The sequence below is a fragment of the Mustelus asterias genome, chromosome 25, assembly GCF_964213995.1.
Source record: "Mustelus asterias chromosome 25, sMusAst1.hap1.1, whole genome shotgun sequence".
In the NCBI taxonomy this organism is placed as follows: domain Eukaryota; kingdom Metazoa; phylum Chordata; class Chondrichthyes; order Carcharhiniformes; family Triakidae; genus Mustelus; species Mustelus asterias.
In genome coordinates, this window is record NC_135825.1 from 10,763,944 (window position 1) to 10,779,135 (window position 15,192).

The window sequence follows — 15,192 nt, forward strand, 5'->3', positions numbered from 1 at the left end:
CTGAGAATAATCATGGATAGTCATATCCTGACACTTTTAGTCTAGGTTCAGCTATTTTGTTGTCTCCTACTCATTCCTTTGTTGATTTAGAATTTGAGTGAAGTCTTCTTTCTTTTTTCAAAAAAGTCGTAACTTTCAGCCCTTTACTTGGAACCAGCAACCATCCTCTGCTACCACTGTTTGAGCCTCTCGGTTGCAGTTCAGTAAAGGAGGCACGAGTTCTGCTTCTACATAAACTACCTTTATTTCTTTGAGCCAACTCCACATACAATTCTCCACCAACACCCAGTGCCACGTGTAGCCCCTTTATATATCGGTGACTTCTATTGAATAATTGACATCAAATTAGGATTTAATTAGAAGGTCTGTTAACCCATTCCGAACAATGGGAATATCCGTTGACTTCGGGCGGTATTTTACGGTTTTGGGACCGCAAAGTCCTTCCCATTATATCTGCGTTCAAAACAAGGTTGGAGGATGACCCAGCAATTGCAGACTAGTCAAGTTAACTTCAGTTGGAGGGAAGCTTCTAGAAACAATTATTCGGTATATAAATAGTAGCCATATGGGAAAATGTGGGTTGATTAGGAAGAGCCAGCACGGAATTCTAAAGGAGAAATCATGTTTAACCATCTTGCGGAGTTTTTTTGAAGAGGTAACAGAAAGGGCCGATGAGTGTTGAGGGTAAATGAACTTTCAATGCTACACTACAGACGTGTGAGAAAAGTTACAGCTTATGAAATAAAAGGGACAGTAGCAACGTGAATACAAAAATGAGGAATAGGAGGAAACAGAGAGTAAGGACATGTTTGGTAGATCATTTGGGAAAACCGAACCAGGGCAGGACTTACTCATTTAATGGTAGGGTGTTGGGGAGAGTTATAGAGCAAAGAGATCTCGGGGTACAGGTTCATAGCTCCTTGAAAGTGGAGTCACAGGTGGGCAGAGTGGTGAAGAAGGCGTTCGGCATGCTTGGTTTCATTGGCCAGAGCATTGAACACTGGAATTGGGACATCTTGTTGAAGTTGTACAAGACATTGGTAAGGCCACACTTGGAATACTGTGTGTGTTTCTGGTCACCCTTTATAGAAAGGATATTATTAAACTAGAAAGAGTGCAGAAAAGATTTACTAGGATGCTACCGGGACTTGATGGTTTGAGTTATAAGGAGAGGCTGGATAGACTGGATCTTTTTTCCCTGGAGCAAAGGAGACTTAGGGGTGATCTTTAAGGTCTATAAAATAAGGAGGGACGTGGAGAAGATAGATACTCAACATGTTTTCCCAAAAGTAGGGGAGTCTAAAACTAGAGGGCATAGGTTTAAGGATAGAGGGGAAAGATACAAAAGGGTCCAGAGGGGCAATTTTTTCACACAGAGCGTGGTGAGTGTCTGGAACAAGCTGCCAGAGGTAGTACATGGGTAAGATGGGTATAGAGGGATATGGGCCAAACGTGGGCAATTGGGACTAGCTTAGTGGTTTAAAAAAAAGGGAGGCCTGAACACGTTGGGCCAAAGGGTCTGTTTCCATGCTGTAAATCTCTATGACTCTATGTTTCAGGCTGGATGATGGTTTGTAGTGGAGTTCCCTGGGAGTCGGTATATGGACCCTTGTTTTTCCTGATAAGTATTAATAATTTAATCTTGATGTGCAGGGGGCAATTTCAAACTTTTCAGATGACACGAACCTTGGAAGCATTGTAAACTGTGAGGTGGACAGTGTAGAACTTCATCAGGACATAGATAAGTCAGTGTAGTGGCAGATGAGGTGTTCAAAGAGGTGTTCAAAATCATGAGGGGACTGAACAGTGTAGATAGGGACAGATTGTCCCCACTCATTAACGGACCGAGAACAAGAGGGCACAGATTTAAAGCGATTTGGAAAAGAAGCAAATGTGTTCCGACAAAAACTTTTTCACATAACGAAGGTTTCGGGTCTGGAACACACTGCCTGGAAGTGTGGTGGAGGCAGGTTCAATCGACACAATCAAGAGGGCAGCAGATGGCTATTTGAATAGAAGAAAATGTGCAGGGGTACAGGGAAAAGGCAGGGGAATGGCACTAAGATATAATGCTCATTTGAAGAGCGGGTATAGACATGATGGGCCAAATGGCCTAATACTGCATTGTAACAAGTGTGTGTGAGTGTGTGTGTGTGAGTGTGTTGTATGTGTGTGTGTGAGTGTGTGTGAGTTGTGTGTGAGTGTGTGTGTGAGTGTATGTGCGTGTGAGTGTGTGTGTGTCTGTGTGAGTTGTGTGTGTGAGTGTGTGTGTGTGTGAGTGTGTGTCTGTGTGTGTGCAAATGTGTGTCTGTGAGTGTGTGTGCGTGAGTGTGAGTGTGTCTGTGTCAGTTGTGTGTGTGTGTGTGAGTGTGTCTGTGTGAGTTGTGTGTGTGAGTGTGTGTGTTTGTGTGTGTGAGTGTGTCGTGTGTGTGTGTGAGTGTGTGTGTGAGTGTGTGTGTTTGTGTGAGTTGTGTGTGTCTGAGTGTGTGTGAGTGTGTGTTTGTGTGAGTTGTGAGTGTGTGTGTGAGTGTGTCTGTGTCAGTTGTGTGTGTGAGTGTGTCTGTGTCAGTTGTGTGTGAGTGTGTGTCTGTGTGAGTTGTGTATGTGTGAGTGTGTGTGTGAATGTGTGTGTGAGTGTGTAAGTGTGGTGTGTGTGTGTGTGTGAGTGTGTGTGTGTGTGTGAGTGTGTGTGTGTGAGTGTGTGTGTGAGTGTGTGTGTTTGTGTGAGTGTGAGTTGTGTGTGTCTGAGTGTGTGTGTGAGTGTGTGTCTGTGTGAGTTGTGAGTGTGTGTGTGAGTGTGTCTGTGTCAGTTGTGTGTGTGAGTGTGTGTCAGTTGTGTGTGAGTGTGTGTCTGTGTGAGTTGTGTATGTGTGTGTGTGAGTGTGTCTCTGTGTGAGTGTGTCAGTGTGTGTGTGTGTGAGTGTGTGTGTGTGTGTGAGTGTGGTGTGTGTGGTGTGTGTGTGTGAGTGTGTGTGGTGTGTGTGTCTGTGTGAGTGTGTGTGAGTGTGTGTGAATGTGTGTGTGTGTGAGTCTGCTTGTGAGTGTGTGAGTGTGTGTGAGTGTGTGAGCGTGAGTGTGTGTGTTTGTGAGTGTGTGTCTGTGTGAGTGTGTGTGTGAGTGTGAGTGTGTGTCTGTGTGAGTGAGTGTGAGTGTGAGTGTGTGTGTGAGTGTGAGTGTGTGTGTGTGAGTGTGTGTGTGTGAGTGTCTGGTGTGAGTGTGTGTGTGTGAGTGTGTGTGTGTGAGTGTGTGTGTGTTGTGTGTGTGTGTGTGTGTGTGAGTGTGTGTGAGTGTGTGTGCGTGTGAGTGTGTGCGTGTGTGTGAGTGAGTGTGTGTGTGAGTGTGTGCGTGTGTGTCTGTGTGAGCGTGTGTGTGAGTGAGTGTGTGTGTGTGAGTGTGTGCGTGTGTGTCTGTGTGAGCGTGTGTGTGAGTGAGTGTGTGTGTGTGGTGTGTGTGTGTGTGTGTGTGTGAGTGTGTGTGTGAGTGTGTGTGTGAGTGTGTGAGTGTGTGCGTGTGTGTGAGTGAGTGTGTGTGAGTGTGTGTGAGTGTGTGTGTGAGTGTGTGTGTGAGTGTGTGCGTGTGAGTGTGTGCGTGTGTGTGAGTGAGTGTGTGTGAGTGTGTGCGTGTGTGTCTGTGTGAGCGTGTGAGTGAGTGAGTGTGTGTGTGTGTGGTGTGTGTCTGTGTGACTGAGTGTGTGTGTGAGTGTGTGTGTGAGTGTGTGTGTGAGTGTGTGTGTGTGTGAGTGTGTGTGAGAGTGAGTGTGTGTGTGTGAGTGTGTGTGTGTGTGAGTGTGAGTGTGTGAGTGTGTGAGTGTGTGTGTGGTGTGTGTGTGAGTGCGTGTGTGTGTGAGTGTGTGTGTGTGAGTGTGTGTGTGTGTGTGAGTGTGTGTGTGTGCATGAGACCATGTTAACATTGCTGGTGGTGGTCAGGTGAGTGTGGGGGTGAGTGTTTACAATCTGCTCTGTCCCTGGATGCTGGCTGCTGTATTATTCATATGGACGAATGGTCAATGAGGTGCAGGGCAAGAGCCTCTGGTTCAGGATCCAGGCAAACCTACAAAACTGTGATTCGCCACCCAAAGCCAGGATATTGGCTGGGTGAGGCAAAAGGATCACATTAAAATCCCAGGACACATTGGAGGAACAAACATTTGTGAAACTCCTCTCCCACGGCAGCAGGGTGGCACAGTGGTTAGCACTGCTGCCTCACAGCGCCAGGGACCCAGGTTCGATTCTGGCCATGGGTCACTGTCTGTTTGCACGTTCTCCCCGTGTCTCTGTGGGTTTCCTCCGGGTGCTCCAGTTTCCTCCCACACTCCAAAGATGTGCAGGTAAGGTTAATTGGCCATGCTAAATTAACCCTAATAACAGGGGGTTAGCAGGGTAAATTTGTGGGGTTATGGGAATAGGGCCTAGGAGGGATTGTGGTCAGTGCAGATTCAATGGGCCGAATGGCCTTCTGCACTGTAGGGATTCTATGCCTTCTATTCTATTCTATGACACCCAATTTGGCAATCAAAACTGGTGTGGAGATGCCGGCGTTGGACTGGGGTGGGCACAGTAAGTAGTCTCACAACACCAGGTTAAAGTCCAACACGTTTATTTGGTAGCACAAGCCACAAGCTTTCGGAGCACTGCTCCTTCATCAGGTGAGTGGGAGCTCTGTTCACAAACAGGGCATATAAAGACACAAACTCAATTTACAAAATAATGGTTGGAATGCGAGTCTTTACAGGTAATCAAGTCTTAAAGGTACAGACAATGTGAGTGGAGAGAGGATTAAGCACAGGTTAAAGAGATGTGTATTGTCTCCAGCCAGGACAGTTAGTGAGATTTTGCAAGCTTGACAATCACCAGGCAAGAGTGTTCTCTTCCTGTTGGGGAACACTTCAGCAGTCACGGGCATTCAGCCTCTGATCTTCCGGTAAGCATTCTCCAAGGCAGCCTCCATGACACACGACAACGCAGAATCGCTGAGCAGAAACTGATAGCCAAGTTCTGCACACATGAGGACGGCCTCAACCGTGATCTTGGGTTCATGTCACACTATCTGTAACCCCCACGACTTGCCTGGGCTTGCAAAATTTCACTAACTGTCCTGGCTGGAGACAATACACATCTCTTTAACCTGCGCTTAACGCTCTCTCCACTCACATTGTCTGTACCTTTAAGACTTGATTACCTGTAAAGACTCGCATTCCAACCATTATTTTGTAAATTGAGTTTGTGTCTTTATATGCCCTGTTTGTGACCGGAACTCCCACTCACCCGATGAAGGAGCAGCGCTCCGAAAGCTTGTGCTACCAAATAAACCTGTTGGACTTTAATCTGGTGTTGTGTAACTTCTTACCAAGCAAAACTTGTCCCAGAGATCTCCCTGTCCCTGAATTCTCTAAAGTTAAAGTTAAAGTTTATTTATTAATGTCACAAATAGGCTTACATTGACTCTGCAACGAAGTTACTGTGAAAATCCCCTAGTCGCCACACTCTAGTGCCTGTTCGGGTACACTGAGGGTGAATTTAGCATGGCCAATGCACCTAACCAGCACGTCTTTCAGACTGTGGGAGGAAACTGGGGCACCCGGAGGAAACCCACGCAGACACGGGGAGAACGGGCAAACTATAAGGTAATTTTACCTCCCCGTCACCTCGAAACAGCAACAGGTTCAGCTGATACTTGAGGGGATTCAGTGACTAGGTAAGCACTGGACCAGACGATTGCCCATTTCAGAGTTCCACTGCCGTCAAGCGTACGTCTGTCTTTATGCAACTTAAACTTGTGACGGCCAACACCCCCCCACTCTCCCCCCACCCCCACCTCCATCCTTGGCTTGGAATACAAATGATGTGGAGATGCCGGCGTTGGACTGGGGTAAACACAGTAAGAAGTTTAACAACACCAGGTTAAAGTCCAACAGGTTTATTTGGTAGCAAAAGCCACACAAGCTTTCGAGGCTCTAAGCCCCTTCTTCAGGTGAGTGGGAATTCTGTTCACAAACAGAACTTATAAAGACACAGACTCAATTTACATGAATAATGGTTGGAATGCGAATACTTACAACTAATCCAGTCTTTAGGAAACAAAACAATGGGAGTGGAGAGAGCATCAAGACAGGCTAAAAAGATGTGTATTGTCTCCAGACAAGACAGTCAGTGAAACTCTGCAGGTCCACGCAACTGTGGGAGTTACAAATAGTGTGACATGAACCCAATATCCCGGTTGAGGCCGTCCTTGTGTGTGCGGAACTTGGCTATCAGTTTCTGCTCAGCGACTCTGCGCTGTCGTGTGTCGCGAAGGCCGCCTTGGAGAACGCTTACCCGAATATCAGAGGCCGAATGCCCGTGACCGCTGAAGTGCTCCCCAACAGGAAGAGAACAGTCTTGGCTGGTGATTGTCGAGCGGTGTTACAATCACTGAAACAACTCTATGATGACATCAACAAGTTCCATCCCACCATCAGGCTCACCATAGACTACTCTCCGGAATCGGTTGCATTCTTGGACACGCGCATCTCCATTAAGGACGGTCACCTCAGCAGCTCACTGTACCGCAAGCCCACGGATAACCTCACGATGCTCCACTTCTCCAGCTTCCACCCTAAACACGTTAAAGAAGCCATCCCCTACGGACAAGCCCTCCGTATACACAGGATCTGCTCGGATGAGGAGGATCGCAACAGACACCTCCAGACACTGAAAGATGCCCTCATAAGAACAGGATATGGCGCTCGACTCATTGATCAACAGTTCCAACGCGCCACAGCGAAAAACCGCACCGACCTCCTCAGAAGACAAACACGGGACACAGTGGACAGAGTACCCTTCGCTGTCCAGTACTTCCCCGGAGCGGAGAAGCTACGGCATCTCCTCCGGAGCCTTCAACATGTCATTGATGAAGACGAACATCTCGCCAAGGCCATCCCCACACCCCCACTTCTTGCCTTCAAACAACCGCACAACCTCAAACAGACCATTGTCCGCAGCAAACTACCCAGCCTTCAGGAGAACAGTGACCAAGACACCACACAACCCTGCCACAGCAACCTCTGCAAGACGTGCCGGATCATCGACACAGATGCCATTATCTCACGTGAGAACACCATCCACCAGGTACACGGTGCATACTCTTGCAACTCGGCCAACGTTGTCTACCTGATACGCTGCAAGAAAGGATGTCCCGAGGCATGGTACATTGGGGAAACTATGCAGACGCTGCGACAACGGATGAATGAACACCGCTCGACAATCACCAGGCAAGACTGTTCTCTTCCTGTTGGGGAGCACTTCAGCGGTCACGGGCATTCGGCCTCTGATATTCGGGTAAGCGTTCTCCAAGGCGGCCTTCGCGACACACGACAGCGCAGAGTCGCTGAGCAGAAACTGATAGCCAAGTTCCGCACACACAAGGACGGCCTCAACCGGGATATTGGGTTCATGTCACACTATTTGTAACTCCCACAGTTGCGTGGACCTGCAGAGTTTCACTGACTGTCTTGTCTGGAGACAATACACATCTTTTTAGCCTGTCTTGATGCTCTCTCCACTCCCATTGTTTTGTTTCCTAAAGACTGGATTAGTTGTAAGTATTCGCATTCCAACCATTATTCATGTAAATTGAGTCTGTGTCTTTATAAGTTCTGTTTGTGAACAGAATTCCCACTCACCTGAAGAAGGGGCTTAGAGCCTCGAAAGCTTGTGTGGCTTTTGCTACCAAATAAACCTGTTGGACTTTAACCTGGTGTTGTTAAACTTCTTACTTGGAATACAAAAGCAGGGATGTACTTCTGAGGCTTTATAAAGCACTGGTTAGGCCCCATTTGGAGTACTGTGAGCAATTTTGGGCCCCACACCTCAGGAAGGACATACTGGCACTGGAGCGGGTCCAGCGGAGATTCACACGGATGATCCCGGGAATGGTAGGCCTGACATACGATGAACGTCTGAGGATCGTGGGATTGTATTCATTGGAGTTTAGGAGGTTGAGGGGAGATCTAATAGAAACTTACAAGACAATGAACGGCTTAGATAGGATGGACGTAGGGAAGTTGTTTCCATTAGCAGGGGAGACTAGGACGCGGGGGCACAGCCTTAGAATTAAAGGGAGTCACTTTAGAACAGAGATGAGGAGAAATTTCTTCAGCCAGAGAGTGGTAGGTCTGTGGAATTCATTGCCACAGAGGGCTGTGGAGGCCGAGACGTTAAGCGTCTTCAAGACAGAAATTGATAAATTCTTGATTTCTCGAGGAATTAAGGGCTATGGGGAGAGAGCGGGTAAATGGAGTTGAAATCAACCATGATTGAATGGTGGAGTGGACTCGATGGGCCGAATGGCCTTACTTCCGCTCCTATGTCTTATGGTCTTATGGTCCTCCCTAATCAATTTAACAAACTATAAACTGGAACAAAATCTGTTCCTTTCTTCACTGTATGAACAGCAATCAAACCCTAAATCCACACTGAAGTGTCGAGCAGTGCAAATATTGGATCCATTGATGTTAAAGGAGGCCTCAGGCACTTTCCTGTTACCACTATTATGAACCTTTTAGCACACTTTATCTTGAGATTTGCATTTAACATTTTCCTGCTAAATTTGGAGGTGTCATGAGCTCTGTCTTTGAACAGGATAATTGATAGGCAACCGAGAAGTTTTACACATTTTGTGGATAGTTTCTAGTGTGGTTAAAGAGAATGTCACGGAATCACAGAATACTACAATGCAAAAGAGACCCTTTGGCCCATCGAGTCTGCACTGACGCATGAAAGGCCCTGACCTGCCCATCTAATCCCACTTGCCAGCACTTGGCCCATCGCCTTGAATGTTATGGCGTGCCAAATACTCATCCAGGTACTTTTTAAAGGACTTTTTAAAGGTGAATGCAAGCAGGCTTTTTCCGCTGAGGCTAGAGGAGAAAAAAACCAGAGGGCATGGGTTAAGGGTGAAAGGAGAAAAGTTGAAAGGGAATATTAGGGGGGGCTTCTTCACGCAGAGAGTGGTGGGAGTGTGGAATGAACTGCCGGATAAAGTGGTAAATGCGGGGTCACTTTTAACATTTAAGAAAAACTTGGACGGGTTCATGGATGAGAGGGGTGTGGAGGGATATGGTCCAAGTGCAGGTCAGTGGGACTAGGCAAAAAATGGTTCGGCACAGATAAGAAGGGCCAAAAGGCCTGTTTCTGAGCTGTAATTTTCTATGGTTCTATGGTTTTCTATGACATGAGGCATCCCGCCTCCATCACCCTCCCAGGCAGCGCATTCCAGACCGTCACCACCCTCTGGGTAAACAAGTTTTTCCTCACATCCCCCCCAAATCTCCCACCCTCTCACTTTTAACTTGTGTCCCCCTCGTAACTGACCCTTCAACTAAGGGGAACAGCTACTCCCTATCCACCCTGTCCATGCCCCTCATAACCTTGAACACCTCAAGCAGGTCGCCCCTCAGTCTTCTCTGCTCCAATGAAAATAACCCAAAGCCTATCCAACCTCTCTTCATATCTTAAATGTTCCATCCCAGGCAACATCCTGGTGAATCTCCTCTGCACCCCCTCCAGTGCGTTCATGTCCTTCCTATAATGTGGCGACCAGAACTGCACCCAGTGCTCCAGCTGCGGCCTCACCAAAGTTCTACACAACTCCATCATGACCTCTCTGCTTTTGTAATCTATACCCCAATTGATAAAGGTGAGTGTGCCATATGCCTTTTTCACCACCCTATGAGCCTGCCTTACTGCTTTTAGAGATCTATGGACAAACACGCCAAGGTCCCTTTCTTTGTCCCTTTGTTCTTTGGAACTTCCCAATATCAGACCTTTCATAGTATACGGGCGGCACGGTAGCACAGTGGTTAGCACTGCTGCTTCACAGCTCCAGGGTCCTGGGTTCGATTCCCGGCTCGGGTCACTGTCTGTGTGGAGTTTGCACATTCTCCTCGTGTCTGCGTGGGTTTCCTCCGGGTGCTCCGGTTTCCTCCCACAGTCCAAAGATGTGCGGGTTAGGTTGATTGGCCAGGTTAAAAATTGTCCCTTAGAGTCCTGGGATGCGTAGGTTAGAGGGATTAGCGGGTAAAATATGTGGGGGTAGGGCCTGGGTGGGGTTGTGGTCGGTGCAGACTCGATGGGCCGAATGGCCTCCTTCTGCACTGTAGGGTTTCTATGTTTCTATATACTTCCTTGTCAAATTACTCCTTCCAAAGTGTACCACCTCACATTTTTCAGGGTTAAATTCCATCTGCCACTTATCTGCCCATTTGATCATCTTAACTGTATCTTCCTGTAATCCAAGACACTCAACCTCACCCAGCCAATCTTTGTGTCTTCGGCAAACTTACTGATCCTACCCCCCCACCCCCCCCCCTCAAATAGTCACCTATGTCATTTATATAAATGACGAACAATAGGGGGCCCAACACAGATCCCTGTGGTATCCCTATGGAATGTGATGGAAACAAAGCACTATTAGTGTTTCAGTTCTGGGAGACCTGGGGACTAATCTCTGCTTCTCGCTGTTTACAGGCATCCCAGTTTGGGGAAGATGTCTGCTCGGCAACTTTCAGTGGTCTTGACATCCCACCACCTGCTGGCCCTGTCTGGATCCTGGGTGCCAGCTTCATTGGTCGATATTACACCGAGTTTGACTACAAGAACAACAGGATAGGTTTCGCCACAGCGGTTTGATCCAGATGTGCGCCGGACCACTTCTTGAGTTAGTCTTTCTTTTGAAAAGCCTAGCTCACTCCACGCGTGTGGCAACTTTTTCCAGCACAAGTGTCCTGTTCGATCGGGCTCCATCGGGCCAGATTAGTAGCTTTTGCATCAGGCTTCTTACTTTCCCTGTTATCGGCACTCAGTGTTAGATCTAGAATTGTCATAGTAGAACGCAGGAAGCAGGTTTGGAACAAAGGAAAAGTCATTCACGGAGGCCTTGTACATTCCAGGTTCTCATTCTTCTCTATTCATTTATTCTTCATAGAACCACTGGACTTAGAATCATAGAATCCCTACAATGCAGAAGGAGGCCATTTGGCCCATCGAGTCTGCATCGACCATAGTCCCACCCAGCCCTATCCCCGACTTAGGAGCAGGAATAAGGGCAGGAATAGGCTCAGTCTATGGCTTGAGTTGGTCCCCTATCCAATGAGATCATTGCTATCATTGCTATGCACCTGCCTTGGATCCAGACCCCTTCATACCAAATAACAGCAGAAACCGGCAATCTCAGATTTAATTGATACAAAATCTATTCCTTTATTTAAGAGAGAAAGTTCCACCCTTTGTGTCGACACATGTTTCCTAACTTCTCTGCTGAATGGCCTTCCTTTGGTTTGCGGTTATGTTCTACTCCCTTAACTTTTCTCACCAGCGGAATAAAGTTTCTCCCCATTCAATTGATTCCTCCCAAAGTGTGAACAGCCTCCAAAGCGGAAGTTCTACAAATATTCTATTACGATGAGGAGGTAGGAGTTTATTTAAACAGCTCCTGTCTCACGACCCATCCGCACACAGAAAGGCGTTTTGTTTTTGATTTCCCCCTCTTATAAATGGCGATTTATTTTCCCCCAACACTTAAATTTGGAGTGTTGCAATCCCCTATGCATAACTTGCACTGCAAACGTGAGGTAAGATAAAAGGGGTTGGTTTCTTTTTATGCACACACCTGCAAATGGGGTAGAATCAGAGAATAGAATCTCTACTGTGCAGAAAGAGGCCATTCGGCCCATCAAGTCTGCACCGACCACAATCCACCCAGGCCCCATCCCCCTAACCCCATACATTTACCCCGCTAATCCTCTGACACTAAGGGGCAATTTAGCATGGCCAATCAACCTAACCCGCACATCTTTGCAGTGTGGGAGGAAACCGGAGCACCTGGAGGAAACCCACACAGACACGGGGAGAACGTGCAAACTCCACACAGACAATCACCCGATGCCGGAATTGAAGCCGGGTCACTGGTGCTGTGAGGCAGCAGTGCCAACCACTGTACCACCCTGCATCCCCTGGATGTCAAACCGTCCAGCCCTTTTGCACTCACACAGTAAACGGGGGCAAGGAAAAGGAAAGAGTGTTCAAGGACAATAAAATACAAGCTATGGTTTCACCTGAGTGCAGAAGTGTAATGGAATATACTTTCAGAGGGGAATTTGGTTGACTGTTGCAGGGTGATCTCTCTTTCTAGAAATTAGACTTCCAAAATGGGAGAGGACACACAGAATGTTTTAGTATTGGAGGCACAAGTTCCAATGTTCCAGTAGCTTTGCGGTTTTGATGAGGACTAATGTCTTTGAGCTGCCACCTGCATGATCGTTAAAATGGTAGACAGCTCAAGCTGAGGCCGAGAGTCCCATTCTCATTAGAAGTCAAACAGTAACCGCTTGAATTCAGGTCCACAAGGTAATATTACAAGCTCCAGCAGCATGGGGGAGGACATGTGAGATACCTCCCACCACCACTCTCCCTAGATGTTAGACAAAGGATGTACGTTCCCAGAACTGGAACCTTGAGGTCTTTAATAGGAGTCAGAAGACCTTTTGTTCTTGGAGACAACAGTTTCAGGTTGACTAAGAGAAAGCTCCTTGTTGAATCCATTGTGATGGAACAGCTAATGCTCAGGCTATTAGCACCATTGTTGGACCTGCAACCAGCTGCCTCTATTCAGAGCTGGCTGGGACAGACTGTCCCTCTGCTCGGCCTTTGTGTTAGGCTTGGCTGGAATGTTGATGCGATGCAAGGAATGTTACCGATGCAAGGCTGTTAGCCTTTGTTCACTTTAAAACTGCTCAGAAACTTCCAGAAGCCAGAATGTGTCCAGCTGGAGTCACTTTGTGAGCTCAACAATTGTCCATTTTGCGAAGCATATATAAAAAAAATAATTTTATTAAGGAGCCCGGATTATAAAGCTATATATATTTCCCTCCCTCTCTCAACCGTGACAACTCCAATCAAGCAAATCTGCTGTCTCTTCAATCATCTCCATATTCCAACCCTTCAAACTGGGCCTGTTGTCTACCATACATTACACCCCCTTCCTGCACCAGACAAACGATTCTCATCTGTACCAATTAATCCAAATGTACAAAAATGATGGGCACAGGAAAATGACCACAAGGTCCATTAAACCCATGTACGCCACTGGGGTCAGAGCAACATCCCACCCACCTCATGACATGGTTCTTTTAGTAAGAGTCCCGATCTCAATCAGACATACTAGGTTTGTTTTTAGACCAGCCTCGACTGCCTTTGCTAAGGAAAACATCCAGTTAGACTTGTTTACCGAGCTTAGATTCAACAAATCAAAACAAAAGCATTATTGCATATCCATGGCATGTCTGCTATGACCCTCACCAACTTTTACAGATGCACCACAGAAAGCATCCTTTCTGGTTCTATCACAGCTTGGTATGGCTCCTGCTCTGCCCAAGACCGTAAAAAACTACAAAGGGTCGTGACCGAAGCCCAGTCCATCACGCAAACCAGCCTCCCATTCATTGACTCTGCCTACACCTGCCGCTACCTCAGAAAAACAACAGCATAATCAAGGATTCCATGCACCCCGGACACTCTCTTCGACCTTATTCCGTTGGGAAAAAGATACAAAAGTCTGAGGACACGTACCAACCCGACTCAAGAACAGCTTCTTCCCTGCTGCCATCAGACTTTTGAATGGACCTACCTCGTATTAAGTTGATCTTTCTCTACACCCTAGCTATGAATGTAACACTACATTCTGCATCCTGTCCTTCCCTTCTCTATGTATGGTATGCTTTGTCTGTATAGCGCAAGAAATAATACTTTTCTCTATATGTTAATACTTGTGATGATAATAAATCAAACCAAATCAAAACCTTGGCACAATCGGATGTAAGAATTGCTATATTTGCGAGCCAGTGATATCAAATGGTAAAATATCAACAGTGTACCACACTTTTACTTTCATTGAATTAACAACTTCTCCAACCTGAATACAACATGGTCCCTTCTCTTTGTGAGTATTTTAGGCTGGCCCTGGGAAACAGAACATTTCCGTTTCTGTCATCACAAAATAAGTGATGAAGTCGAGAGGGAGAGGGAGGTTAGAGACAGGATAGTTATACAAGAGACCCACTAAAAAAATTATTATTACTGAGAGTTAGCAAGCACAGGATGCCAAGGGGAGCAATGGTAGCAATAGCAGAGGCATTAATCTCAGTCTTTCAATCTTCATTGGGTAGAGTATTGCAGGAGGACTGAAGGGTTACTAACATGGGAGCACTGCGCAAGATGGGGGAAGAGTTAGCAATGAGAAAACAATAGGCCTACAATCAGTAGTGGGGATGTTACTGGGAACCATTATCAGGGACAAACTAAACTTTCATTTGGGGAAGCAGACATTGGACGGAATTTTACTGACTCACCCGGTCCATCGATGGGGGGAGTGAGCTGGTAAAATCGCGCGAGAGCCGAGAAATCAGGATCACGATCGTGATTTTACGAGAGCTGGATTTCCGGCGAGAAGCTGAATAATTCATTTAAATATATCTAAATGGTGCTTTACATGTATTTAGTGAGCCTGGCACTCAATCGTTCAGGCTCACTTGCCTTTATGGCCTCATCGGGAGAGGTTCTCTCCGGCGAGGAAAACACCTGCTCCCCACGAACGGAGAACAGCCTTGTTGGCCTCGCTGGTGGAACCAGAGGCCATTGAGGCCCTCCCCGGGGAGGCCGAGGGCAAGGATGGGTGCCCCTTAAACAGTGCCAGCCTGGCAGTGCCACCTCTGGCACATTGGCACTGCCGGCCTGGCACCTGGGCAATGCCCAGGTGCCGGTGGGCAGTGCCGGGGGGAGGTGGGGCCTATGGGGTGGGGTCTGTGGGTGGGGCCAGTGGGGGTGGGGGGGAAGAGGGTCCGCTGCACACTCTGCAATAGGATTGGATCAGGGAACCCGGTGCGCACTCTGCAGTGGGATTGGATTGGGGGGCCTGTTGCGCACTCTGCAATGGGATCATGGGGGGGGAGGGGGGCCTGCTGCCACTCTGCAGTTGTGATCAGATCGGGGGAAAGGGGGCCCAATCAGTCTGTGTGGTGGGGGGGGGGGGGCAGCAGGGACTAGATGTCCGTATGAGGTGGGGCTTGCGATTGGCTGCGGGCCCCCTTGATTGCTGGGGGAGCGGGTTGTGGCTGCCTGCAGTAGCAGGGGCCTGACAGCTCTCTCTGTCAGTCAGAAT

At 47.6% G+C, this 15,192-nt stretch overlaps 1 protein-coding gene across 1 annotated transcript in view; it reads left to right on the plus strand.

The window, feature by feature from the left end:
- The window catches only part of ren (renin), a 72,661-nt gene extending 58,711 nt beyond the window's left edge, over positions 1–13,950 (plus strand). Inside the window, exon 9 of the mRNA XM_078242120.1 lies at positions 10,506–13,950. Within this exon, the coding sequence (XP_078098246.1) occupies positions 10,506–10,667 (162 nt within the window). The 3' untranslated portion in view covers positions 10,668–13,950. The remainder of the gene's footprint in view (positions 1–10,505) is intronic.
- The last annotated feature ends 1,242 nt before the right edge of the window (positions 13,951–15,192 follow it).